The sequence below is a fragment of the Phasianus colchicus genome, chromosome Z (genome assembly GCF_987193195.1).
Source record: "Phasianus colchicus chromosome Z, bPhaCol1.hap1.1, whole genome shotgun sequence".
Classification (NCBI taxonomy): Eukaryota; Metazoa; Chordata; class Aves; order Galliformes; family Phasianidae; genus Phasianus; species Phasianus colchicus.
The window spans coordinates 2,072,861-2,099,673 of record NC_143476.1 but is presented as its reverse complement, the minus strand read 5'-3'; the positions used below and the strand labels follow the sequence as shown (position 1 = coordinate 2,099,673).

Genomic DNA, 26,813 nt, shown 5'->3' with positions numbered 1-26,813 from the left:
AGGCCCGCATTCCTTGAGATCACAAGCTCAAGGAGGGCATGGTCACTGCAGCCCTGACCGCCTCCTGTCGTAACCCCTGGTGTGCACCATGTCCAGCAATGCTTCCCTTCTGCTTGCTGTGCCCAATGCCTGCACCACAGAGTGATTCTCACTGCACTCCAGGAGTCTGTCAGATTGCTTGCAGCCAGCCATGCTGATTTCCCAGACTGACTGGAATCCCCCATCAGGATGAGAGTCAGTGAGTGCGATGCTTCTGCTGGCTGCAGTAAGCAGCTCCCACCAACAGGCTCTCTTTCCAGGCGGCTGTAGCAGACCCTCACCTCCAGAAGCCCTGCACTGCTGCACTTCCTAATTTTACCCACAAGTTCACAACCTGCTCATGGCTCTTCTTAGTTCCTTGCACTCAACTTCTCATCATAGAGGGCAAATCCCTTGCCTTCCAGAATTCCATAGTATCAATTGTGTCTGCTTTATGTCAGGATTTTTTTTCTTTCTTTTCTTTTTCCATTTTCTAGGTAGGAAAATGAATTTCTGAGCCAGGAGAAGCAGAAGTGAAACAGTCTTCCTGGCACTGCTCAGGTTGCAGGAGTTGCCAAGTGCTCCTCAGGTAATGTGTGCTGAAGAGCTGACCTTGGTGGCAGGGGCTGTGGCTGCATTTTGTGCCTATTCAGAGCAGGAGCTGCAGAGCGAGATAAACATCACGAGAAGGTAAGGCTGAGAAGCAAGGACACCTCCAGAAAGAAGAGAAAAACTGAGTCAAGTGAGCTGCGTGACGGCCGTGTGATGCTGACCATGATTGGAGGAAGAGCGCATGGCTGGGAATGACTGATGGCTCTGGTTGGATGGGTGCCTGTGTGCACAGAGGTAAGGAGTGTTTGTGGGATGTTTTGCTGGCATCTAACGGCTGTAAGGGGAAGTCAAGAGAGAAAACTTGTGAATGCATAGAAGGGATGTTAAAATCTGGAACAGACTGTTTGGATCAGTCACAGCTGAGTCCAGATTGCCACACTGTCAGAACCTGGGGCCTAGGATTTTCCTTTAAGAGTGCCAACTGCTCATTTTGAATGATAAAAAGTAACATTGATAGAAGCTTCTCTCCTTGCATTAGAATAAGGCATTGATATTTGATGTTTCTGTCTTTCCATTCCTTTAGCAGCCTGGGTGTTGATGCAGCTGCATGCATCTGCTGCCCTCCCCTTCTGTTTTGTGTAAAAGAACAGTAAAATATGCAATCAGTGTGAGATCTTTCTGAAGTATTTTACTTTATTTGCCCCTAGGCTGCAATGGCTGGGAAATGGCAGTGTCACCCAGGAGCCCACACGGCGACCTGATGTCTCATTGTTGGGGTCTATTGGAAACCACCACGATGACAAAAGAATGCCTGGGATTCCTCCGGCCCAAATGCCAAACCTTGCACTTGGCTGTGCTGAACCTCATGAGGTTCACCCAGGCCCACCTCTCAAGTCTGCTGAGCTCAAACAGATGTCATTTTTCTCGTGTCCTTCCATTCCAAGTCCATCTGTTCCCCAAAGCAAAAGAATTCTGACCAAGGCTGCAGTTGCACCTGACTTCCCAAGGCTGCAAGACGTGGTGGTGACACAGCCTTGTGCTTCTGCATTGGTGCTCATCCCACGTTTCCTTTCTCTGTCTCGCAGGTCAGCTCCTGCTGGAAGCAGATGGTATCCCAGTGTGAATGAAGGTCAGTGCAGGAGCAGCTGCTGATGGGAGGAAGGAAGTCCATGCTGAAGAGCTCTGAAGCATCTGCAGGTATGGTTCTGAAGGAGGCAGCAGTGATGTCGGAGGGCTCCCCAGCAGGAAGCTCTCTCATCCAAATGCTTGCTGAGTGGTTGGAAGGGAGCTTTCTGCATGACAGCAGCACCAGCTGCTTGCTTCAAATGCTGCAAAGACAAGGATTAGCACGAGTTCCAGTATCTACAGTATCATCACGAATCACGATAGGATTACAATGTGTCCTCATACAAACGCAGCCATTTCTCTCTGAGTCCAAAGGCTGTCCGGAAAGCATCTTTGAGGTCTCTCACACCAAACCACTGCTGTCCGTGTGGGATCTGACTCATTAGGGTATAGGGGTTAGGAACCACAGGCTGTCTTTTGAGAACGGGTTCAGTCATTTCCTTACATCTTGCACCAGCCGATACGTGCCGTCTGCCTTCCGTGCCGACAGGATTGGGGTGTTATAAGGCCACAGACAAGGTTCCAGAAGACCATCCTTAAGCACTGTCTGTGTTACAGCTTTTAGACCCACTCTCCCTTCTAAGGCTATGGGATATTGTTGCTGTTTCACAGCTCCACTCCCTCCTTGGACAGTTATTTGTAAGGGAAAATTGTGAGTCCACCCCGATTTCCTACCCCTGCCCACAGCTTTGGATTCATTTCTTCTTCATCACCAGCTGTTAACACATTCACTGACACCTGACATCTTTTTCACAGACTTGCAGCTGTAATCCTCATTTAACTGTTAAATCTCTCCCCCATAAATCGGTCCCTGCTTCAGGCACAGAGAACAATTGCCCTGCAACTATTTTATCTTTCCATTTTAACTCTGTGGTCTCCAAGAGTGGAGCTGTCATTTCTGATCCCTCAGCACCAGTTATGCACAACAGCCACATCCAGATACACGTCTGGTACCTCTGAACTAGCTAATGCTGTAGGATGGAATGTTGTTTCTGCACTGGCTATCAAATGTGGGATTGCTCTGAAGCAGTACAGCACAATGTGTTTTGTAATTTGCCCTTAGAAACAGTTTGAAAAAGTAGAAAGACTTTATTAGTATTAGTAAAAAGAAGTTACTTCATAACATATTTTAGAAATACAGTTGTTCAATCATGTGATCAATTCTCACTTACAGAACTGTAATAGTTACAAATTGCATGGGTATAGCATTAAGGACCAGAAAGCATGTTGTAAGGCCATTCTGTTTGGATAGGAGAAGCTCAGCAAAAGAAAAACAGACTCCAAAGAAGCCAGGGCCTCCACACAAGGCCGAACTGACTCACTCTGTGGGCAGGTTGGGATGCAACAGGCAGGCATCAAGAGACTCCCCTCTGTCCTCCTTCCAAACTTCTCTCTCTTCAGGGATGAGCAGCTGTCCAGAAATAGTGGCCAAGTGTTGATAAGCAGCTGTCAGGCGTTCAGTAATAAGCAGTTTACCTGCTGAGCTAGCAACAATTGGTGTTTAGCCAGTCACACACACACACACAGAAGGGCCCGGGTTGGAAGGGACCTAAAGGATGAGGAATCTCCAACTCCCTGCCACAGGCAGGGCCACCAACCTCTGTACCACTGCACATATGCACATTGCTGGATAGAAACAGCAGTGTGGGAAAAAACTGTACGCTGTGGATGCAAAGGGTGAATCAGAATGGCTTAACAGCTGTCCCACAAGGAAAAGCAATCCCTTACCAGCTGTGCCATGCTCATGGCAACACCAATGCAGATGCCAGCAGCTGATGCCCACAAGGACAGCCAGCCGGGACTTATTTTCATTACATATCTTTGTCCTGATGTCCTTCTAGAAGATTGGAAATTTCTCCCTCTCAGCAGCAGAGGGCATGAGAGTTCAAAGGTGAGGGCAAACACTCCTCTATTTATCTAGCACTGAAAGATTAAGACAAAATTAAAACCAGATGTGTTTCCCTGCCCATTGCAAACACCAGCCTTTCCATTCTTACAGTCCTTCCTGACATCAGCACTAATTGAAACAAAATCCCACTCACCCTTGCCATGTCTGGCAGAGGTTGCAGCTCTTTCTATTGCATCCCTCTAGCTTTCAAGTCTAGAGAACCTGTGTAACTCAAGGAAAAGCAATCTTTTACCTGCTGTGCCATGCTCATGGCAGCAGCAATGCAGATGCCAGCAGCTGATGCCCACAAGGACAGCCAGCCGGGACTTATTTTCATTACATATCTTTGTCCTGATGTCCTTCTAGAAGCTGGGACATGTCACCATCTCAGCAGAAGAGGGCAGGAGAGTTCCAAGGTGAGGGCACACTCTCCCCTGTTTATCTGGCACTCAAAGAGAAAGAGAAAATGAAAACCAGATGTGTTTCCCTGCCCATGCCAAACACCAGCCTTTCCATTCTTACAGTCCTTCCTGACATCAGCACTAATTGAAACAACATCCCACTCACCTTTGCCATGTCTGGCAGAGGTTGCAGCTCTTTCTATTGCATCACTCCAGCTTTCAAGTCAAGACCACATGTGTCACACAAGGAAAAGCAAACTTTTACCTGCTTTGCATGCTCACGGCAGCAGCAATGCAGATACCAGCAGCTGATGCCCACAAGGACAGCCAGCCTGGACTTATTTTCATTACATATCTTTGTCCTGATGTCCTTCTTGAAGCTGGGACATTTCTCCATCTCAGCAGAAGAGGGCAGGAGAGTTCCAAGGTGAGGGCACACTCTCCCCTATTTACCTGGCACTCCAAGAGAAAGAGAAAATGAAAACCAGATGTCTTTCCCTGCCCATGGCAAACACCAGCCTTTCCATCCCTACAGTCCTCCTGACATCAGCAGCAACTGAAACAACATCCCACTCACCTTTGCCATGTCTGGCAGAGGTTGCAGCTCTTTCTATTGCATCCCTCTAGCTGTCAAGTCAAGAGCTCCTGTGTCACACAAGGAAAAGCAATCTTTTACCTGCTGTGCCATGCTCATGGCAGCAGCAATGCAGATGCCAGCAGCTGATGCCCACAAGGACAGCCAGCCTGGACTTATTTTCATTACATATCTTTGTCCTGATGTCCTTCTACAAGCTGGAACATTTCTCCATCTCAGCAGAAGAGGGCAGGAGGGGTCCAAGGTGAGGGCACACACTCCTCTATTTATCTAGCACTGAAAGATTAAGACAAAATGAAAACCAGATGTGTTTCCCTGCCCATGGCAAACACCAGCCTTTCCATCCTTACAGTCCTTCCTGACATCAGAACTAATTGAATCAACATCCCACTCACCTTTGCCTAATCTGGCAGGGATGTGATGCTCTTTCTATTATACCCGTCTGGCTTTGAATTCACCAGTGCTTGTGTCACACAAGGATATGCAAGTTTCCACCTGTTCTGCCATTCCTATATCAACAACTATGCAGATGTCAGCAGCTGATGCCCAGAAGGACAGCCAGCCTGGACTTATTTTCATTACATATCTTTGTCCTGAAGTCCTTCTAGAAGATTGAACACTTCTCCATCTCAGCTGCAATGTTCAAAAAAGGTCCCAGTTTAGGGCACACTCTCCTCATGGCCTCTTGCACTCAAAGACAAAGGGAAAATGAAAACCAGAAGTGTTCCTTTGCCCTTTGCAGACACTAGCCTTTCCATCTTGACAGTCCTTCCTACTATCACCTGGAATTGAAACAACATCCCCCACATCTCTTTTTTGAACTTATTCATGCATGAATAATAATAATGAGAATTTTTCTGTAAATCTTATTTCTGCATGGAAACGATCAGATAACCGGAGCTTTTTTCTCTAAAACAATCCAGGAAATTTGCATTGCTTATCTATGTACGCAAAATGTTTTTGCCATTCATCTCAAATATCAATACATCTTGCAAAATAAGATAGAAAAAGTATTTACAGACATTTTTGGACATAGATTACTTCTTGTCAAGTGGGAAAGAATCCCTAAGCTGCAATCATTGTTGCCTGATTACCATTTATTTTTTATATTGGCTTATGATGACTACAGAAAATTATACAGCAGCACCATAAAAACTTTAAATCCTATCCCACGTATCTGCATTCATACGAAAATAATATTGGAAAGCATTGGTGAAACTAAGATTACAAAATAAAGCAGAGGACAATTTCAGTGAAAGCGTGCAGGTTTTACTGCTCTGCCCATTTCAAACCCCTGAAGACATCCACGGGTTTCCTGCTGTGGGACACAGGCACTCACCTGCAGCTCAGCACTGCCTGCTCATGCCTGCGCACACCTTCAGGCTGGAACCAAGGAAATCCTCAGCAAAGACATCAGTACACTTTTGTTATGATGACTTTCATAAAGAAGCATCAAATATTTCCTCACGAGAAATACTGCAAGTCCCTTTGACACTAGCCCTTATTTTAAATGTTTAGATTTGTGCTTCATTCAGGCGTGCTGTCACTCCCAAAAAGATTTTTATTCTTTTGCCTTTCATTCTGAGGAACACAGTGATTTCTGCCTTGTTTACTGACTGTAGGCACAGCAATACTCCTGCACCTTCCGGGAAACAGCAAATCCATCTCTTTCACACCCTACTTCTATCAAGCTCATTCACCTTACAAGGTATTTATTGCAAGCAGCTCTTCCAGAAATGGAGATTAACAGAGCCTGCAACCCAGGACACCTCAGTAAGCCAGAACTTTCCATCTCCTGAAGGTGTAGGTAGACACAGAGCTGGAACATCTTTTCCAGAGCTGTGTGATGCTATCTCATCTATGTTCCCTTACTGTTGACTCAGTTTAACTTCTTATCTAACCTGGTTGCATCCCAGGATTTCTGGTGCCAAAAATAAACTGACAGCTTTCATCACTAGTTAAAAGGAAACTGCAATAGGAAAAGCAATTTTTCTGATTTCCCTGTTGATCAAAGATGCTTCCTGCAAGCCTGATGCATCAATATCAGCTTTAGAATGACAGTCATTAGAGCAGAATCCTTTCACTGATGAAATCCCACAGTCCTGATTCATACAACACTGACACTGGAGGACACAGTAGTTTAGATGAGAGCGCATTAAAAATGACTAAGTTAAGGTCTCAGCAAAGAGTGACAAGTATGAAAAAAAGAGGTTGCAGAAACTGCTTCAGTTTGGCACTCTGGCATAAAGTATGACAACACACAACCTGCCTGTGCAGTTCCAGAAGCAGAAGAAAGCCGTCAACCAAGACTTGTTCTCATCTGCTCTGAAAGTCCACTGGGACAAGGCCACTTTTCTCTGACGTGCTTCCAGAAGTATCACTTCTGAGCACTGTGCCAGGGAGTTACAAGATACTGTTTGTGTGTACAGAGGAGAAAAAGACGTCTGTCTGGAAACAGACTTGGTGAAGGAGAAGCAGCATTTCCAGAGTACTTCAGAAAGAACTGAGCACTGCCCCAAGAGCTTCAGAGCGGCAGGCTGTCACAGTGTGCCAACCAGCTCAGCTGTGAGTTGGCACTGAAGCTGCACCACAGGGAGAACAAAGCCCCCTGTGCACCCTTGGAGAGCCAAGGCTTGGAGATTCATGAACCTTGAGCTCCTTTCCAACCCGGGCCATGCTGTGATTCTGGGATTCTCACCTTTGCCTCATCTGGCAGAGGGAGGCAGCTCTTTCTCTTGTCTCCCTATGGCTGTCAGGTCACCAGGGCCAGTGTCACACAGGGAACTGCAAACACTGTGTGTGCTGTGCCCTGCCCATGGCAGCACAGAGGCAGCTGCCAGCAGCTGATGCCCACAAGGACAGCCAGCCTGGACTTCCTTTGATTCCTTCCCTTTGGATCAGCGTCCTTCAGGAAGGCGGAACATCTCTCCAGCTGAGCAGCAGAGGACAGCAGGGCTTCGTTGTCTGGGCATGTTCTCTTCTGGCCCTCTGGCCCTCACAGACACAGGAGGAGGACACAGAGGCTGCTGTAACACAGCCAGCCCTGCCTCTCAGGTCAGCTCTCAGGCCATCCTCTCTCCCCTCAGCAGCAGCTCACTGTTCTGCACTCCTCTGGCCTGGGCTGGCAGAGGTGTGCAGCAGTTCTGCTGATCTCCCAGTGCTGGCCATGTCTGCAGTGCCTGTGTGAAAGACACAGGAAGCTGCCAGCATTGCACTGCTCTGCTGTGCCCCTGCCATCACCGAGTTTGCTGTCAGCAGCTGCTGCTACACGTCCATTCAGGCACAGGCCTTTCCTTCCTGGCCCTCTTTCCCCCCCTCTCTCCTCTGCTCTCTCTCGTGCTCCCCTTTGGCCTGGGCTGGCTGAGCAGTGCAGGCCTTGTTGTTGCTCCCTGGGCCAACTACGTCACGGTTCCCCGTGACTCTGCCAGCTGCTCTGACACAGCGACTGCGTCCTCAGTGTGGATTCCAGAATGCGACAGACGTCCAGAGAAGACTTCCAGGGCTGATTGGAACATGCTGCCATCAAGAACTGCCATGGCTCAGGCCCCCTGGGAATCTGCTCACAGCGAAAGCTGCTGTCACTCTGTGTGGGCACAGCCTTGTCTGTGTAGGCCTGCTCACACTGCAGCCCCTGTCTGCACCAGAACCGTGCCGATCCACCTTCTCTTGGCCTCCTTGCCTGCATGGAAAAGGGCAGCTTGGGCTGAAGTCCCTCAACTTTCAGATGGCCGAGTGAAGTCTCTGAGCCCTGGTGACCCACGCAGCTCTTCAGCCTGCTGACCTGCTCTGCTGGGGCTGTCTTAAAAGGCAGAGGGCACGTTATCCTAATGTCCCCACATCCATCCCTCTTAGCATACTGTAGGCCAGTTCCTAAAAGGACACCTGCACAATCTCTCTGAATGTTAATCAACATGTAGTTGGTCTGTGCACTGCAGAAATTGCACCTAGGTTTTCAGTGGTGATTAGCTATGTGTTTAGTCAGAGTTGCAATGGTTCTAATGGTGAGAGAAAGACATTCCCAGTTGTCATCAGGTGGAACACACTTCAGACTGGAATCCTCAAGCAGACTGCAGTCAAGCTTTCTTAATTACTCGTTGTTGTTATCAATTCAGACGCATCTCTTAATTCCTGCTTGAATGAACATTCTGTAATAATCTGCTGAGACAGCGCAAGGCTTGACAATGAGACTATAGTTTATGAAAGCAGCACTTTTTACTTCCTTTACAAGTTCTTATCTGAATGCTAAATACAACATCAATTCACTTCTCACTGGGTTGAACGTTTTAAATATTTGGTAAATATAAGGTTCTAAATCTGACATTTAATATGAAAATATTAAAATTCCTTGTAAGTACTTTTTTGTTAGAATGCCAGATGCTAAAGGGATGAAGTGGCACAAGAAAGCAAAATGTCTCTGCTGATGGCAGGAAGGACTGTAAGGATGGAAAGGCTGGTGTTTGCCATGGGCAGGGAAACACATCTGGTTTTCTTGTTCCCTTTGTCTTTGAGTGCCAGAAAAACAGAGGAGAGCGTGCCCTCACCTTGGACCCCTCCTGCCCTCTTCTGCTGAGATGGAGAAATGTCCCACCTCCTACAAGGACATCAGGACAAAGATAAGTATTGGAAATAAGTGCAGGCTGGCTGTACTTGTGGGCATCTGTTGCTGGAAAATTTAATGGCATTAAACTGCCTAGATAATGAAAGAATGAGGGTGACAATAGAATGGTACGTAATCACAGTACAATGAAAAAAGTATGCAGGGTGCAGGAAGGGAGGTGTGGACATTCTGAGTTGCAACTCTTTATTTGCTCCAGAAAGCTCTATCAGAATGGAAGACTGAAGGAAATACTTTGAGGATTTTTAATGTGACTGGATAAAAGATCCACGTGGCAAATTGAATAACTGAGTGGTAAAGGGACATAGATACCTCACTGTTTCATGGAACCTTTCAATTAAGCACCTGAGCACTGCGTACAGACCTTGGGAATATAAGTATTAGAGGATCATGGAATATCTTTATTTGGAAGGGACCTCGAGGATCATGTATTCCACCTCCTGGTTCCACACCGGACCTCCTATGGGTCAAGCCCTGTGTCTGAGAGCATTGTGCAAATGCTCTTTGGCCTTTGTCAGCTCAGTGCCAAACCACTGCCCTGGGGAGCCAGTGCCAAATTCCATGTATCTACTTCATCCTACAGAATGATGCCAAGAACAGTTATAGAGATCGACTTACAAACAAAATTCTTGTCTTGAATTAATGGTACACTCACCATTTAAAAAAAAAAAAAGAAAAAAAAAAAATCAAAGCCACATTCTTAGGCTGGCATTTTACAGTATTGTCAGATTTTTGTAATTCTGTTTTGTCATATAGGATTCTCTCATCGTGAAATAATGACCAAGTTCTCTTTTCAGATCTAAACATACAAATGCTGAAGGCAGCAGTGCTGTTCAAGAGTACATTACCAGCTCAAACACTGCTTTGGCTATAAAACTGAAGGTAGTAAGGAATTTTATCAAGGAGTTAGAAGAAAACATGTAAGTGTAGATTTAAAAGCAACCTGTATTGTTACTTAGAGTTTGATATAGTGTAATCCAATGCACAGTACTTGTAACGTGTGTTTTACAAAATGCTTTGCAATGTAGGCATCTATTAAGATAAATGCTGCAAGTTCTAATATGTCCATGACCTTTTCAAACAGTTCCTTACTCCTACACATCACTACGAGTAGTTCTTCTGTCAGGAAGGATCACATGAGTAATTAACCTGTGACCTTAATTTGGAATTAAATGCATACAGTGGAAGTAAGAGCTGTGGGTTATTTTGCTCTTTCAGTGTTGAACAGCCGAGGTGTTTTGTTTTGGAGGGTGGACAGTGATGGGACAAGTGGGGAATGGCTTTAAACTGAGACGGGGGGTGTTGAGGTTTAGGTTGGATGTGAGGAGGAAGTTTTTCAGCCAGAGGGTGGTGAGGCACTGGAACAGGTTGCCCAGGGAGGCTGTGGATGCCCCATCCCTGCAGGCATCCAAGGCCAGGCTGGATGTGGCTCTGGGCAGCCTGGGCTGCTTGTTGGCAGGTTAGAAAGCTCACAGGACTTTATTGCAGCCCTGGGTGCAGGGGGATCACTGCTCCTAGCATGCACACAGAAGAGCTGGAGCACACAGGTGATGCACATTCCACTTGTGAACATTCCTGCAATTGCAGAGAGCGTGCGCCTGTTCCAATCACTGCTGCACAGATTAAAAACTGATTGCAGATGAGCTGTTTTGGTATGGGGTTCTTGCCAACGGTCTGCAGTGGCTGTGTGATTCCTCGGGGAGTTGCTCTCCAGCCCAAAGGTCATGTCCTAAGTCGACCAGATCCCGTTTGTGTCCAGAAATGGCTGACAACAGATCAGCTGCTGGTCAAGTTTCTAACATCACACTGGCCTTGCTCCAGTGTCTGTGTCATCAGCCCCAGCACATACTGTGCACCTCTTCAAGGCTTTGCAACACTGAGACTCTGCACTTGGGCTCCAGACATCCTGCTGCACCAAGAGGTTATTCTAGCTTTGGTATCTTGCAACTTTGTCTATAACTACATCACTGTAATCATAAATGTCTAGGAGCATGGAGGTGGAGAAATTAATCTCCCTGTAATTCTCTGTACTGCAGCCCCGTGGTTGTCAACACCTAATGCAATATAGAAATTTCAGTTGAGAAATTGAAAGCTGCCCTTAACAAAAAAGCATCTGGATTTGTTACTGAAATCACACTGAGGATCAATAAATCCAAATGCTTCTAGCATAACCACAATTATAGGCAGTGTTTAGACAAGCTCTTACAGGAAAACCATGAACACAAGGCTAAAGAGAGACTAAGTGATGCACTCTGCAGGAATACTCATGGAAGTCTTCACAGTGCAGGAGTCTGATCTGATTACAGATGCTGTGCTTTAAGTACCCCTTATCATATCTTTTTTTTCACTGTTGTGCAGGGGTTGGACTCAGTGATCTCTGGAGGCTGGAGATGCTGTTTGCTAATGGAAGATGGAGAGAGGAAAAGCAAGTAAAAGGCATGCTGTGCATAGCCACCACATGGCATCTGCAGCATTTCCACCTGCACAAAGGAGGAGCAGCTCACAAGCTTGGCCTGGGCCAGGGAAGGGAGCAGACAAACATCTGGACCGACCCCAAACGAGCTGGTTCTGCAGGTTGGGTGTCTTCTGCTGCTTGTCTCACATCCTGCTGCTCAGCGGTAGATTTGTTCCTGCTCAGTGCTAACAGGAAACTCACACAGCATTTCTGTTTCAGCTGTGCCAACGCTTTGATCCCTTGCTGCTTGGATGGGGCGTTTGAAGAATGATGCCTGTGCTGATGTCCAGCCAGGCTTTGGGGATGAGTCTCCACACCAGGGTCCGTCTGACAGGACTGAGGGTTGGGGATCCAGCCAGGTCGAGTCCAGCGTGCTTTGCTCTAGTTCTTAGTGCTTGTTTTTGCTCAGGAGGGCAGGAGGTGAACCTCATGAACCAATGCCTGCAGACGGGGTTTGCAGAGAAAGAGGTCCTGCAGGCCTTGTGTGACAGCCACCGAGCTGCAGCGAGGCTGCATCAGTGTAAAACACCAGAGATCCACGGAGGTGTGAAGGGGAGCTGTGGGCTGCAGTCACGCAGGAAGGGATGTGCATGCTCGGGGTTTGGTTGTTGTGTGTGTGTTAAGTGACTGTGATACCACTGCTGGGTCAGTGTGAGTGTACGGAACATGTGTGACAGCCTTTTTGATGGAGTCCTGTGAAAGGATTCCTATGGATTTGAGATCCAACTGTCAGCCCGTGGGCATCATCCAGGAGTTGGGGTAGGGGATGAGGCAAGGGAAGTTGGGCTAAGAAAGGGATAAAGCAGTCTGGCAGTAGTTCTGTGTTTCTCCCATCTCCTGCTTTATTTCCTTCCAGGTGAAATAGATGGGTGCTGCAACATGCCCTTGAATGTAACAAAAGCCACTCTAGTGTGGATTTGACATGGGCCCAGCACTGCAAGGTACGCTGCTGGGAGGAAGCGTCCATCTGGCTGAGGGCAGGAAGGCCCTCCAGAGGGATGCACTGAGGCCAGTTGTGCGAGGCTCAACAAGAGCAAGCGCCAGGTCCTGCGCTTTGGTCATGACGACCCCGTGCCAGCTTCTCCAGGATTTGGCTGGGGTAGAATTCCAAGCAGCCCCTGATTCCAGAACGTTGGGCTGGGCTGTTGGAATCTTCTGCCCTTGTGACTGGTCTTGCCTCCCCACCCTGTGCGTCGTGGTGGAGCAGCCTGGTGGCCCTCAGTGATGTCATAAGGGCTAGAATGAGGGGAGGAGCAGTGCGTGCTGCGTCCCTTCATTGGAGCGCTGGAGCTCTGACTGAGCAGCTCGCTTGTTGCACTTGTGCACCGACTGCGTCCCTTTGTCTTCACACCGTCCTGTGCAGCACCTTGTAGGTAAGCTGAGACAGTGTGGGAGAGACGGGGGGACAGTGAGTGCTGAGAACTGCTGGCTGGCGGAGCTCATAGGATCACATTATCTCCATCAGCAGAGGGGTGGCCATGAGGGACAGGGAGGTGATCGTCCCCCCCTGCTCTGCTCTTGTGAGGCCCCATCTGCAGTACAGTGTCCAGAAAGACAGGGAGCTGTTGGAGAGGGTCCAGAGGCGAGCCACAGAGATGGTCAGGGGACAGGAGCACCTCCCCTGCAAAGACAGGCTGAGGGAGCTGGGCTTGTTCAGCCTGGAGAAATGAAGGCTGTGGGGTGACCTCATGGCAGCCTTCAGTACCTAAAGGGAGCCTAAAAAGAGGAGGGGAATCAACTCTTTGAAAGGGTAGATAACTGCAGGACAAGGGGAAATGGTTTTAAGTTGAAAACTTAAGTTTTTAAGTTGAGGGAGGGCAGATTTTGGTTTTTCCCTCGTAGTCTTTGCTAAACCGTGCAAGCAAACTGACCTGCTCTTTCTCTCTCCTCTCTCCACCCTCTGCCTGCTTCCCTGCTGCAGCTTTTGCTCGTGGAAGATCAGAGCAAAGTGACAAGGAACGGCTGCGGATTCGTGAGATTTCTCTCCCTCGTTCTGATCTCTTGCCAGGTACCTGCCATGCTTTGTCCCCCCACATGCTTTAGCAGCCCGTGACGCCCCGTGTTTAGTAACACAGCCTCATCCAGCTTTGATGGGACGCTGGTCACGTGTGGGTTTTCTCCACGTGCTCTGCAGCTCAGCCCTCAGAAGGATGCTGTCTGTGGTGCTGTGACCAGCTGGTTTTATGGAAAGCAATCCCTTAGGCAAAGAGTCCCAGCCCCAGCTTGTGCAGAGTTGCACAGCATCACCAGGGACACCAGCAGGCGTGCTTGGGCTGTGTGAGTGTGCCCGACAGCTGTAGGGAGCACAGCAGAGATGTGAACAGAGAAAATAAAAGTGTGTTTCTTTTCAGTTCCAGCTTGTCACACCTACGATGATGGCTGTGGCGTGCAGCGAGATCAGCTGTGGGCCTGACCTGGCATGGACAGAGGTAGAGTATGAAGCTCTGATTGGTCTTTGTTCCCTGACTGCAGCCAGCAGAGTGAGCCGCAGATGTGCTCTCCTGCTTTCCAAGAGAGCTCCTCTGTGGCAAGACAGTAGTGCAAGCGTGGCAAGTTTATCAAAGTACCAGAGCCATCTCGGCTGTTGTGTTTGTCCTCTACTGACTTTTCCCTTGAAATGGCTGCAGAAACAACAATCATTCTCTGCTCTGTTTGGCCTCGCTGTTGGTTGGACTGCTCAAGAGAGCTGCTTGGTGCTTGCAATGGCACTGTTTGCACCTTGTAACTGCAGCCGTAGCTTTGGTTTCCCTCTTCACGGTCTCCTAGCATCTTAAACAGTCAGCCTTCCTGCACAAACAGCGCAGGAAAGGATGTGGCAAAATGCACAAGGCCACCTGTCTGTGTCAGTGCCATTGCTGATTAGTCTGGATGGGGAGAGATGCATCTTTGCTGGCGTGTGCCTGCTGCACACCAGGGAGAGAAACAGCCGTTATTAGACTTGCAGTTCCTTCTGAAGTGCCCATGATAAGGACCGAGTGCATTTCCTGCAGCTTTCTCTGCAGATGTGCTCCTCACCTTGAAGTCCTCCTTGTTGGTTCCCAGCTCCTCACCGTGGCCTGTGCTCTCTGTTTCAGGCTGAGAACAAGGGGAAGCCCCTGCTAGACCATGAGGTGGCACCTGTGAATGTTCCAGCTATTGCTGCTGCCCATGCTATTAAGAGATACGTTGCCCAGGCAGCAGATGAACTCTCCTTTGAGGTAAGCAGTTCAAGGCGTTCCTTGTTGTTCAATTTTACAATGGCAAATGCCTTCAGAGCTGCACTGGTGCAAGTGCTCTCATGCTCGGCGATGTTTGGCAGTGCAGAAGAATGCAGACATTTGAGCTGTGCTTTCCTCCCAGCCGTGCTGAAGCTGGGATTGACGTTGCAATCTCTTGCAGGTGGGAGACATCGTGTGTGTCATCGACATGCCACCAAAGGAGCTGACCCCCTGGTGGAGAGGCAAGCTCGGCTTCCAGGTAGGCACAAGCTTCAGACTGGAGAGTGCAACTTCAGTAAAGGCAGGAATCTCAGCTTAGAGCTGCTCTGCCTGCTCAGGATGCCTAGTGGACATAAACAGTTTCCCTGTGTCGGTGTCAAGGGACCTTGCCTTTGGCTGCTAATGTTGAAAAATTATTACCTTTATGCTGTGAACTATGGCCATTTTCTGCTGGATAGTCTTATGGAACGTCAGGCAAGCACGTTCCGAGGGAAATGTTACGTGGCTTTAGGTTTAAGAGTTCAGATCTGAGAAGTGCTGTATGCAATAGTTGGCCTTTCTTCTTCTCTTCTTGTTACAGGTTGGATTTTTCCCAGGGGAGTGTGTGGAACTCATTAATAAGAACATTCCTGAGGCACTCATCAACTCTGTGCCAAAGCCAGGTAGGGATGTTACATTTCATGGTGTGGGGAAGCAAAATGAAGTATTATTTGGGGTGCGTTCCATGTTTAGTACCTCCTTTATCCATCCCACATTGTCCTCTGGGTTGATGATCCTTCATGCACACCCTGGGGCAGAGATTTGGCCCAATCCTCCTGTGTTTATGACTGGACTTGGGGAAACTATACAATCTTCATAGAATGGCTTGGGATGCAAGGGTCCTCAAGGATCCTCAAGCTTCCACTTCCCTGCATCAGGCTGTGCTGCCAGCCCCCACATTTAATGTGAGACTAGATCAGGCTGCCCAGGGCCCCATCCAACCTGGCCTTGGGCTCCTCCAGGCATGGAGAAAATCCCTTTTTGTATGTACTGGTTGGTAACGTTCTTCCCGTTCTGACGTGCTCTGTAGAATGTGCTGTGCTCGGCCTCGTCCAACGGAGCCAGACCTGAAATGACCTGGTTTCTTCCTTTTGTTGTGCAGTGCCCAAGAAACGCAGCAAGATCCTCACCTTCCTTCGTTCCTTGGTGAAGGCCCGCCCAAAGAAACCGACCGAGCGGGAGGTGGAGAAGGAAAGGGTGTTTGGCGGTGACCTGGGAGAGCATCTTCTCCACTCCGGTCGTGATGGTAAGGAGCTGCCCATTCCTGAGATCTTCCTCTGCTGGGCATCTGAAGAAGATGAAAGGGAGCTCATATCTAGCAGGGGGCAGGCTGATAGCCGTGGAGACACGTGTAATGGGAGTTGATGGCTGAAGGATAAAGTGAGGCGGATGCTCCTAAGAGACAAGCACATCTGTATTTGCTTCAGCCAAGCCTGGCTGGGCTTAGTGGATGGGATGTGAAGCACAGCCTGCAGCACGATTGAATCAGGAGCTCCACTGACGGCTGGCACGTGTTCTTCAGTCCCCCAGGTCCTCCAGAGCTGCGCTGAGTTCATTGAGCAGCACGGCGTGGTGCAGGGGATATACCGCCTGTCCGGCGTCGCGTCCAACATCCAGAGGCTGCGGTAAGAGTGCTGCGACTGACACAGCCTGAGTGCATCTGGTGTGGCTTTGGGCTTGCCTTCCTCTCGCTCAACCGGGTTTGCGTCCCTCTCTCCAGGCAGGAATTTGAGTCGGAGCAGATTCCTGAGCTCACCGTCCGTGACATTCACAGCGTGAGCTCCCTCTGCAAGATGTACTTCAGGGAGCTCCCGAACCCTCTGCTCACCCACCAGCTGTACGGCAAGTTCTCGGTAAGCACAAGGCCACGTCTTTCATTTCCCTCTTCCTGGGCCTCTTGGCAGATGGCTGCAGCAGTGCCCCAGCTCGGAGGCCCTTTTGCTGTCAGCCCCACGAGGTTTACTCGCAGTGGTGTACTAGCCTGATTGGTGTCTCGCTCCCTTTCTGCACTACTCCAGGATGCTGTTGGTGCCGCTACAGAGGAGGAGCGGCTGCTCAGAATGCAGGACGTCATCCAGCAGCTGCCCGCTCCTCACTACAGGTCAGTGCTGCCCTCAGCCTGCTGAGCTCAGCCCTGCTGCATTGCAGAGGGCAACGATGCGGTTCCAGGCTCTGTCTCACGCCGGCAACACGATGCCTGTGTATGCTGAAGGGTTGAAGGCTCCATGGGCTTACTTTATGGGGTCAGTTCCTGGGCACGGGGGCACGCTTGGTGCAGCTGATGGCTGCGGCTGTGCTGGGGCTTGGTGCTGCAGCGTGGCACTCAGTCAAGTTGGATCTACTTCATCTTCGGTGACAGTAGCAATCACAAGAAGTAGCATGAATGGAGGTTTGCTTTCTGAATTGCAGCACGGCATGCTCGTTGGTGCTGAACGTTTGCCTCTCTTGTTTTCCAGGACACTGGAGTTCCTGATGAGACACTTGGCGTGTCTGGCTGCGAGCTCTACCACCACAAACATGCATGCCAAGAACCTAGCCATTGTGTGGGCTCCAAACCTCTTAAGGTAAACTTCTGGTTCTGTTTCAACGCTTCCTCTGTTCTCCAGTTAAGAAAAGCAGTCCTCTCTTTTTCTCCATCAAATGTGCTCTTCTCCTGTAAAATCTGTGGCTGACAGAAGCGCAGGAGCCTGGGCTATTCTCCAACCCCACGGGCACAATGTCTAGGTGACAATTTCTGCAGTCTTGTTGAGATGGGACTGACGTGTCCTTGATCATCCAGGGGAATTTCTGCAGTGGCATCACTGATTGCCCACTGCGGAAGTCTCCAGAGCCTCAGCTGACAGCTTTTGGCTGCAACAATTCAGACTCGGGGAAACGGTCTTGGAGAAATGACTTCTAAAATCTGCCTTTTCTACAGATCACAGCAGAACGAGTCTGCCTGCGCCAGCGGAAGAGCTGCCTGCATGGAGCTGCAGACACAGTCAGATGTGGTGGAATTTCTCATCAACCACACAGACGTCCTCTTCGGCTCCAAATCCAGAGCAGACATCGCAGATGCAGCAGGTGAGTGTCTTCCTCCATTAGCTTGATCATGACCTGACACCTTGATCAAATGCAGGCCTTCTCCAGTACCTTTGAGATACTCTTTTACCATCAAGAGGACAGCAGACCTCTGGGCTTCCATTAGAATTTGGCATCCTGTTGCTGGATGCTGAGAATGTCCAAGCACAAACTTCACAAGGAGGAAACTGACATTATTATGGTTTGCACACAAGAGAAGCTTGATGCAAGTGTGGCAGCGAAGTTTTCTCAGTTCCTGCCACCATTTCCTTGGGTTTTTCCTTGCCTATTTTGATACAGTAAGCTGCTCTTAATGATGACCGTGTCCTTTGCCATAAACACACCTCTGCCCACATAGTTATTTTGAGCTCCTCTTCTTCCAGTAACTCGGATAAGCAAGCCTGAGAAAAATACAGCACCTCCCCCAGAACTGTAGTGGCTGTGCTGCTGCTTTCTGATCCTCGCTCTTACCTGTGGTTTTCCCTGACAGGGCACAATTCTCTCCCAGGGCCCAAGTCTGTGGGGGTCTCTTCTGCTGCCACAAAGCTGCTAAGCCTGGAGGAGGCACAGGCACAGAGGCGAGGCCACAGCAGCTCTCCCCCTGTGACAGAGAGCAGCAGGGACATTGAAGTGGAAGAAAGCCCTGCAGCTGGGCAGGGCAAATTCCACACCGTCATCGACTTTCCATCTGACAGGTAAAGAGGACTTTCTTTTCCAGCACCTAGCATCATTGTTTGGGTGGGTTTTTCTGTTTTTCTCTCCATGATTTCTAGTGCCAAAACTTGCTGAAACTAAGTTATGCTACTGGTGGGTTTTTTAGATGTCAGGGCCACGTACCTGAAACCAATTGCAGTTCTCCTCTAAGCAGAGCAGTTGGTCAGACTTGCTGGCACTAGAAATTAAACATGGCAGTGAGATGAGGCCGATGAGGTGCTAATGAAAGAGTCTGAGATGCTTCTGCTTCTGAACTTCCTTTATGGCTGCACGGTTCCTCAGAAAGCAGTTATGCCTGCCAGCTCCATCAAAGCCATCCCTCAGATGCTGTGCTGTACAGCTGTGGAGCCTTTGCTCACATGCTCTGCATCTTGCTTGACAGAGTTGAGGGGAATTTAGCCAGCAAGACTTCAGGGCTGAGCTGTAGAACGGAGCCATCCTCAACTGTTGGAAACAGAGCGAGTTTCTAAGCTGTGTTTCTGCAGAAACCAGGCAGTCCCAGGAACAAGCAACTGCTGCCAAGAGCTCAGTGCAGCTCTTCCCTCACCCTGCACCACACACGACTCACAGCGTTGGCTGTTTTCTCTCTCCAGGCAAAATCCACCCAGAAAGACTGAGGAATCACCAGCTAGCAGTTGGTGTTGCTGCTTTAGCCTCAGAAAGCCATCCTCTGGGAGCAAACGCCAACTGCAGCGCAATGCCAGGCAGCCCTCAGAAACAGCAGTGGTAGTCCTGGCAGGTAAGGGTGCAAATGCAGCTTCCAAATCCCTGCTTTTCAGGAACATAGAATTCAAGCTTGCTCTGCACTTCTATCTCCTTCTAGCATTCCAGCCCCTTCCTAACATCTTCAGTTCACCCCTGATCAAGAACCACTGTCGTAATTCAGCTTGTGAAAGTTTGACACTAACCCCTGTGTATCCTTTCTAGGTGAATCGAGCCCTTGCCAACCCACAAGATCCAGGGCAAGTAGCGAGGATGCTCTCTGTGCTTCCATCAGTGGAGAGCTCATAGGAAGCACAAATTGCTGCAGTTCTAATAGCAGCCTTCCATCTAACAACATTAATGGAGAGAAGGAGCTCATCGAAGTCCATGCTCTGATTACACCTGGCTCTGCTGAAGTTGCTGACCTGGGCCTGCCAGACACCACAGTCACCAGCCTGGATTGTAACCAGGAGTCTCTGCAGTGCAGCCCATCCCAAGCACAGTGTGAGTGCCCCGACAGCAGCACCTCCATGCAGGAGCAGGTCAGCGTCAGTGAGGAGGAGCAGAGCCTCTTGCAGGGGGACTTTCAATCAGGCCTCCAGTCCCAGGCACCGGACAGCAGCACTGAGAGCTCTGAGCCACTCTCTCCATGACAAGACAGGATGAGTCCCATCTTCACCGTGGACCTCTCACACCCTCCTGTCCTTTATTTAATAATAAAAGCACACTCGTGCTCAATCAACGCCTTGACTGCCTCCAGAGTCTTCATTCACACGGACTGGGATGAATGCAGCACACAGCAAGGCACCCCAGCTTGCAATGCTGTGGCTGTGGGGTGCGTGCAGCACAGCTCCGGGTTTGTTCCTGTTTTGTCTGGCTTTGGGATGTCTGCAGGGGGAGCTCTGCTACCATTTGGCATGGTAGCAAATAATCTCTCGCATCCTGGATGCTGCTCATGATACTCCCAAGCTTCCTGGCTGTGGCTTTGTGACGCTTTTCAGGGCTTTCTGATGCATTTCCATGCCTTGGCTGTTGCTTAACACCTCTCTCCTCCCATCATGTCCTTTCCTGGCTCCCATCTACGAGCTGGCCCTGCAGATCATCTCCAGACCTGTCATCAGCACACTGCAGCAGGAGAAGCTCCCCCTGGCCAACGTCAGGCAGTACTGCTTGGTCTGCAGCTCAGTGGCCATTTCCCTTTTAGGCGGCTCCTGCAGAAGAATCAAGCAGCAGAACCTTTTGCTCACCCTGCAGCACAAAGATGCTACGAAAGCAGAAACAACCTGGGAATCTCTGGGTCTGCAAGACTTCACAGACACTCACCGACTGTGTCTGATGGCTCCCTCCCATCCTTGATTTCCTTCTCCCTTTCTCCACGTCGGATCCCACTGCTGAGCCATGATCAAGCTGCCCAGTGTGGCAGAGCATCGTGCAGAGCCGTGCTGGCACCTCCTCCCCTTCCTCTCCTGCAGCTCAGCGTGCAACCTGAGCAAGTTTTTTTCTGAGAAAGTGACCAGCTCTTTTCCATCCCTTTGCCCCTACAAACAGTTGTCCAGAGGATCTCGTCCAAGAATTCCTGGAACAGCCTGCAGCTGGCTCTCCTGAAGTTCAGGCTCCTGCCTTTGCTTCCTGCCAGGCCCGCATTCCTTGAGATCACAAGCTCAAGGAGGGCATGGTCACTGCAGCCCTGACCGCCTCCTGTCGTAACCCCTGGTGTGCACCATGTCCAGCAATGCTTCCCTTCTGCTTGCTGTGCCCAATGCCTGCACCACAGAGTGATTCTCACTGCACTCCAGGAGTCTGTCAGATTGCTTGCAGCCAGCCATGCTGATTTCCCAGACTGACTGGAATCCCCCATCAGGATGAGAGTCAGTGAGTGCGATGCTTCTGCTGGCTGCAGTAAGCAGCTCCCACCAACAGGCTCTCTTTCCAGGCGGCTGTAGCAGACCCTCACCTCCAGAAGCCCTGCACTGCTGCACTTCCTAATTTTACCCACAAGTTCACAACCTGCTCATGGCTCTTCTTAGTTCTTTGCAGTCAACTTCTCATCATAGGGGGCAAATCCCTTGCCTTCCAGAATTCCATAGTAACACTTGTGTCTGCTTATGTCAGGATTGTTTTTCTTTCTTTTTCCATTTTCTAGGTAGGAAAATGAATTTCTGAGCCAGGAGAAGCAGAAGTGAAACAGTCTTCCTGGCACTGCTCAGGTTGCAGGAGTTGCCAAGTGCTCCTCAGGTAATGTGTGCTGAAGAGCTGACCTTGGTGGCAGGGGCTGTGGCTGCATTTTGTGCCTGTCATGCGGGAATCCAAGAAAGCCTATTCAGAGCAGGAGCTGCAGAGCGAGATAAACATCACGAGAAGGTAAGGCTGAGAAGCAAGGACACCTCCAGAAAGAAGAGAAAAACTGAGTCAAGTGAGCTGCGTGACGGCCGTGTGATGCTGACCATGATTGGAGGAAGAGCGCATGGCTGGGAATGACTGATGGCTCTGGTTGGATGGGTGCCTGTGTGCACAGAGGTAAGGAGTGTTTGTGGGATGTTTTGCTGGCATCTAACGGCTGTAAGGGGAAGTCAAGAGAGAAAACTTGTGAATGCATATAAGGGATGTTAAAATCTGGAACAGACTGTTTGGATCATTCACAGCTGAGTCCAGATTGCCACACTGCCAGAACTTGGGGCCTAGGATTTTCCTTAGAGTGCCAACTGCTTATTTTAAATGATAAAAAGTAATACTGAAAAAAGCATCCCTCCTTGCATTAGAATAAGGCATTGATATTTGATGTTTCTGTCTTTCCATTCCTTTAGCAGCCTGGGTGTTGATGCAGCTGCATGCATCTGCTGCCCTCCCCTTCTGTTTTGTGTAAAAGAACAGTAAAATATGCAATCAGTGTGAGATCTTTCTGAAGTATTTTACTTTATTTGCCCGTAGGCTGCAATGGCTGGGAAATGGCAGTGTCACCCAGGAGCCCACACGGCGACCTGATGTCTCATTGTTGGGGTCTATTGGAAACCACCACGATGACAAAAGAATGCCTGGGATTCCTCCGGCCCAAATGCCAAACCTTGCACTTGGCTGTGCTGAACCTCATGAGGTTCACCCAGGCCCACCTCTCAAGTCTGCTGAGCTCAAACAGATGTCATTTTTCTCGTGTCCTTCCATTCCGAGTCCATCTGTTCCCCAAAGCAAAAGAATTTGGAGGGAACCACCGACAGTTATGTGAGCGATTTCAGCGTCTATTTCTGATCATGGCAACAACTTCAGAGGTCACACTTAATTTACGGTGCCCGTTGTAATTCTGACCAAGGCTGCAGTTGCAGCTGACTTCCCAAGGCTGCAAGACGTGGTGGTGACACAGCCTTGTGCTTCTGCATTGGTGCTCATCCCACGTTTCCTTTCTCTGTCTCGCAGGTCAGCTCCTGCTGGAAGCAGATGGTATCCCAGTGTGAATGAAGGTCAGTGCAGGAGCAGCTGCTGATGGGAGGAAGGAAGTCCATGCTGAAGAGCTCTGAAGCATCTGCAGGTATGGTTCTGGAGGAGGCAGCAGTGATGTCGGAGGGCTCCCCAGCAGGAAGCTGTCTCATCCAAATGCTTGCTGAGTGGTTGGAAGGGAGCTTTCTGCATGGCAGCAGCACCAGCTGCTTGCTTCAAATGCTGCAAAGACAAGGATTAGCAGGAGTTCCAGTATCTACAGTATCATCACGAATCACGATAGGATTACAATGTGTCCTCATACAAACGCAGCCATTTCTCTCTGAGTCCAGAGGCTGTCCGGAAAGCATCTTTGAGGTCTCTCACACCAAACCACTGCTGTCCGTGTGGGATCTGACTCATTAGGGTATAGGGGTTAGGAACCACAGGCTGTCTTTTGAGAACGGGTTCAGTCATTTCCTTACATCTTGCACCAGCCGATACGTGCCGTCTGCCTTCCGTGCCGACAGGATTGGGGTGTTATAAGGCCACAGACAAGGTTCCAGAAGACCATCCTTAACCAGTGTCTGTGTTACAGCTTTTAGACCCACTCTCCCTTCTAAGGCTATGGGATATTGTTGCTGTTTCACAGCTCCACTCCCTCCTTGGGCAGTTCTTTGTAAGGGAAAATTGTGAGTCCACCCCGATTTCCTTCCCCTGCCCACAGCTTTGAATTCATTTCTTCTTCATCACAGCTGATAACACATTCATTGACACCTGATACCTGTTTCACAGACTTGCAGCTGTAATCCTCATTTGACTGTTAAATCTCTCCCCCATAAATCGGTCCCTGCTTCAGGCACAGAGAACAATTGCCCTGCAACTATTTTATCTTTCCATTTTAGTTCTGTGGTCTCCAAGAGTGGAGCTGTCATTTCTGATCCCTCAGCCCCAGTTATGCACAACAGCCATATCCAGATACACGGCTGGTACCTCTGAACTAGCTAATGCTGTAGGATGGAATGTTGTTTCTGCACTGGCTATCAAATGTGGGATTGCTCTGAAGCAGTCCAGCACAATGTGTTTTGTAATTTGCCCTTAGAAACAGTTTGAAAAAGTAGAAAGACTTTATTAGTATTAGTATTAGTAAAAAGAAGTTATTTCATAACATATTTTAGAAATACAGTTGTTCAATCATGTGATCAATTCTCACTTACAGAACTGTAATAGTTACAAATTGCATGGGTTTAGTATTAAGGACCAGAAAGCATGTTGTAAGGCCATTCTGTTTGGATAGGAGAAGCTCAGCAAAAGAAAAACAGACTCCAAAGAAGCCAGGGCCTCCACACAAGGCCGAACTGACTCACTCTGTGGGCAGGTTGGGATGCAACAGGCAGGCATCAAGAGACTCCCCTCTGTCCTCCTTCCAAACTTCTCTCTCTTCAGGGATGAGCAGGTGTCCAGAAATAGTGGCCAAGTGTTGATAAGCAGCTGTCAGACATTCAATAATTAGCAGTATACCTGCTGAGCTAGCAACAATTGGTGTTTAGCCAGTCACACACACACACACAGAATGGCACGGGTTGGAAGGGACCTCAAGGATCACGAATCTCCAACCCCCTGCCACAGGCAGGGCCACCAACCTCTGTACCACTGCACATATGCACATTGCTGGATAGAAACAGCAGTGTGGGAAAAAACTGTATGCTGTGGATGCAAAGGGTGAATCAGAATGGCTTAACAGCTGTCCCACAAGGAAAAGCAATCCCTTACCTGCTGTGACATGCTCATGGCAACAGCAATGCAGATGCCAGCAGCTGATGCCCACAAGGACAGCCAGCCTGGACTTATTTTCATTACATATCTTTGTCCTGATGTCCATGTAGAAGCAGGCACATTTCTCCCTCTGAGCAGCAGAGGGCAGGAGGGGTCCAACTTGCAGGCACACTCTCCTGTTTTTCTGGAACACAAAGAGAAGATGAAAACCAGATGTGTTTCCCTGCTTATGGCAAACACCAGCCTTTCCATCCTTACAGTCATTCCTGACATCAGCACTAATTGAAACAACATCCCACTCACCTTTGCCATGTCTGGCAGAGTTTGCAGCTCTTTCTATTGCATCCCTCTAGCTGTCAAGTCAAGAGCTCCTGTGTCACACAAGGAAAAGCAATCTTTTACCTGCTGTGCCATGCTCATGGCAGCAGCAATGCAGATGCCAGCAGCTGATGCCCACAAGGACAGCCAGCCTGGACTTATTTTCATGACATATCTTTGTCCTGATGTCCTTCTAGAAGCTCGAACATTTCTCCATCTCAGCAGAGGGGGGCAGGAGGTGTCTAAGGTTAGGGCACACTCTCCTATATTTCTGGCACACAAACACAAAGGGAAGATGAAATCCAGATGTGTTTCCCTGCCCATGGCAAACAACAGCCTTTCCATCCTTACAATCCTTCCTGACATCAGCACTAACTGAAACAACATCCCACTCACCTTTGCCATGTCTGGCAGAGGTTGCAGCTCTTTCTATTGCATCCCTCTAGCTGTCAAGTCAAGAGCTCCTGTGTCACACAAGGAAAAGCAATCATTTACCTGCTGTGCCATGCTCAAGGCAACACCAATGCAGATGTCAGCAGCTGATGCCCACAAGGACAGCCAGCCTGGAATTATTGTCATTACATATCGTTGTCCTGATGTCCTTCTAGAAGCTGGGATATTTCTCCCTCTGAGCAGCAGAGGGCAGGAGAGTTCCAAGCTGTGGGCACACTCTCCCCTGTTTATCTGGCACACAAAGAGAACGAGAAAAAGAAAAACAGATGTGTTTCCCTGCCCATGACAAACACCAGCCTTTCCATCCTTACAGTCCTTCCTGACATCAGCAGCACTAATTGAAACAACATCCCACTCACCGTTGCCATGTCTGGCAGAGGTTGCAGCTCTTTCTATTGCATCCCTCTAGCTGTCAAGTCAAGAGCTCCTGTGTCACACAAGGAAAAGCAATCTTTTACCTGCTGTGCCATCCTCATGGCAGCAGCAATGCAGATGTCAGCAGCTGATGCCCACAAGGACAGCCAGCCTGGAATTATTGTCATTACATATCTTTGTCCTGATGTCCTTCTAGAAGCTTGGACATTTCACCATGTCAGCAGAAGAGGGCAGGAGGGTTCCAAGTTGCAGGCACACTCTCCTATTTTTCTGGCACACAAAGAGAAGATGTAAACCAGATGTGTTTCCCTCCCCATGGCAAACACCAGCCTTTCCATCCTTACAGTCCTTCCTGACATCAGCACTAATATATACAACATCCCACTCACCTTTGCCATGTCTGGCAGAGGTTGCAGCTCTTTCTATTGCATCCCTCTAGCTGTCAAGTCAAGAGCTCCTGTGTCACACAAGGAGAAGCAATCTTTTACCTGCTTTGCCATGCTCATGACAGCAGCAATGCAGATGCCAGCAGCTGATGCCCACAAGGACAGCCAGTCTGGACTTATTTTCATTACACATCTTTGTCCTGATGTCCTTCTAGAAGCTGGAACATTTCTCCATCTCAGCAGAAGAGGGCAGGAGGGGACCAAGGTGAGGGCACACTCTCCTCTTTTTCTGGGACACAAACAGAAAGAGGAGATGAAAACCAGATGTGTTTCCCTACCCATGGCAAACAACAGCCTTTCCATCCTTACAGTCCTTCCTGAAATCAGCAGCAATGGAAACAACATCCAACTCACTATTGCCATGTCTGGCAGAGGTTGCAGCTCTTTCTATTGCATCCCTCTTGCTTTCAAGTCAAGAGCTCCGGTGTCACACAAGGAAAAGCAATTGTTACCTGCTGTGCCATACTCATGGCAGCAGCAATGCAGATGCCAGCAGCTGATGCCCACAAGGACAGCCAGCCTGGACTTATTTTCATTACATATCTTTGTCCTGATGTCCTTCTAGAAGCTTGGACAGTTCTCCACCTCAGCAGAAGAGGGCAGGAGGGGTCCAAGTTGCAGGCACACTCTCCTCTTTCTGGCACACAAAGAGAAGATGACAACCAGATGTGTTTCC

The 26,813-nt window shown here is 49.1% G+C and overlaps 1 protein-coding gene across 1 annotated transcript; it reads left to right on the top strand.

Moving 5' to 3' along the window:
* The first annotated feature begins 12,568 nt into the window (after positions 1 to 12,568).
* Positions 12,569 to 18,786, top strand: LOC149912199 (rho GTPase-activating protein 32-like). The gene is made up of 10 exons (XM_090130939.1): positions 12,569 to 13,022; positions 13,571 to 13,657; positions 14,001 to 14,078; positions 14,724 to 14,846; positions 15,028 to 15,105; positions 15,427 to 15,508; positions 15,988 to 16,131; positions 16,408 to 16,510; positions 16,606 to 16,738; positions 18,766 to 18,786. The coding sequence occupies exons 3-10, from the start codon at positions 14,022 to 14,024 to the stop codon at positions 18,784 to 18,786; spliced, it is 741 nt and encodes a 246-aa protein (XP_089987065.1). The 5' UTR covers positions 12,569 to 13,022; positions 13,571 to 13,657; positions 14,001 to 14,021.
* The last annotated feature ends 8,027 nt before the right edge of the window (positions 18,787 to 26,813 follow it).

What these genes read in the sequence shown, in the direction of transcription:
- LOC149912199 (XM_090130939.1), top strand. Translation starts at nt 14,022, where the DNA reads ATGATGGCTGTGGCGTGCAGCGAGATCAGCTGTGGGCCTGACCTGGCA. An exon ending in TCCAACATCCAGAGGCTGCG is followed by an intron (nt 16,511 to 16,605) that starts GTAAGAGTGCTG and finishes CCCTCTCTCCAG; the next exon opens with GCAGGAATTTGAGTCGGAGC. An exon ending in AGCTGTACGGCAAGTTCTCG is followed by an intron (nt 16,739 to 18,765) that starts GTAAGCACAAGG and finishes TGGGTTTTTTAG; the next exon opens with ATGTCAGGGCCACGTACCTG.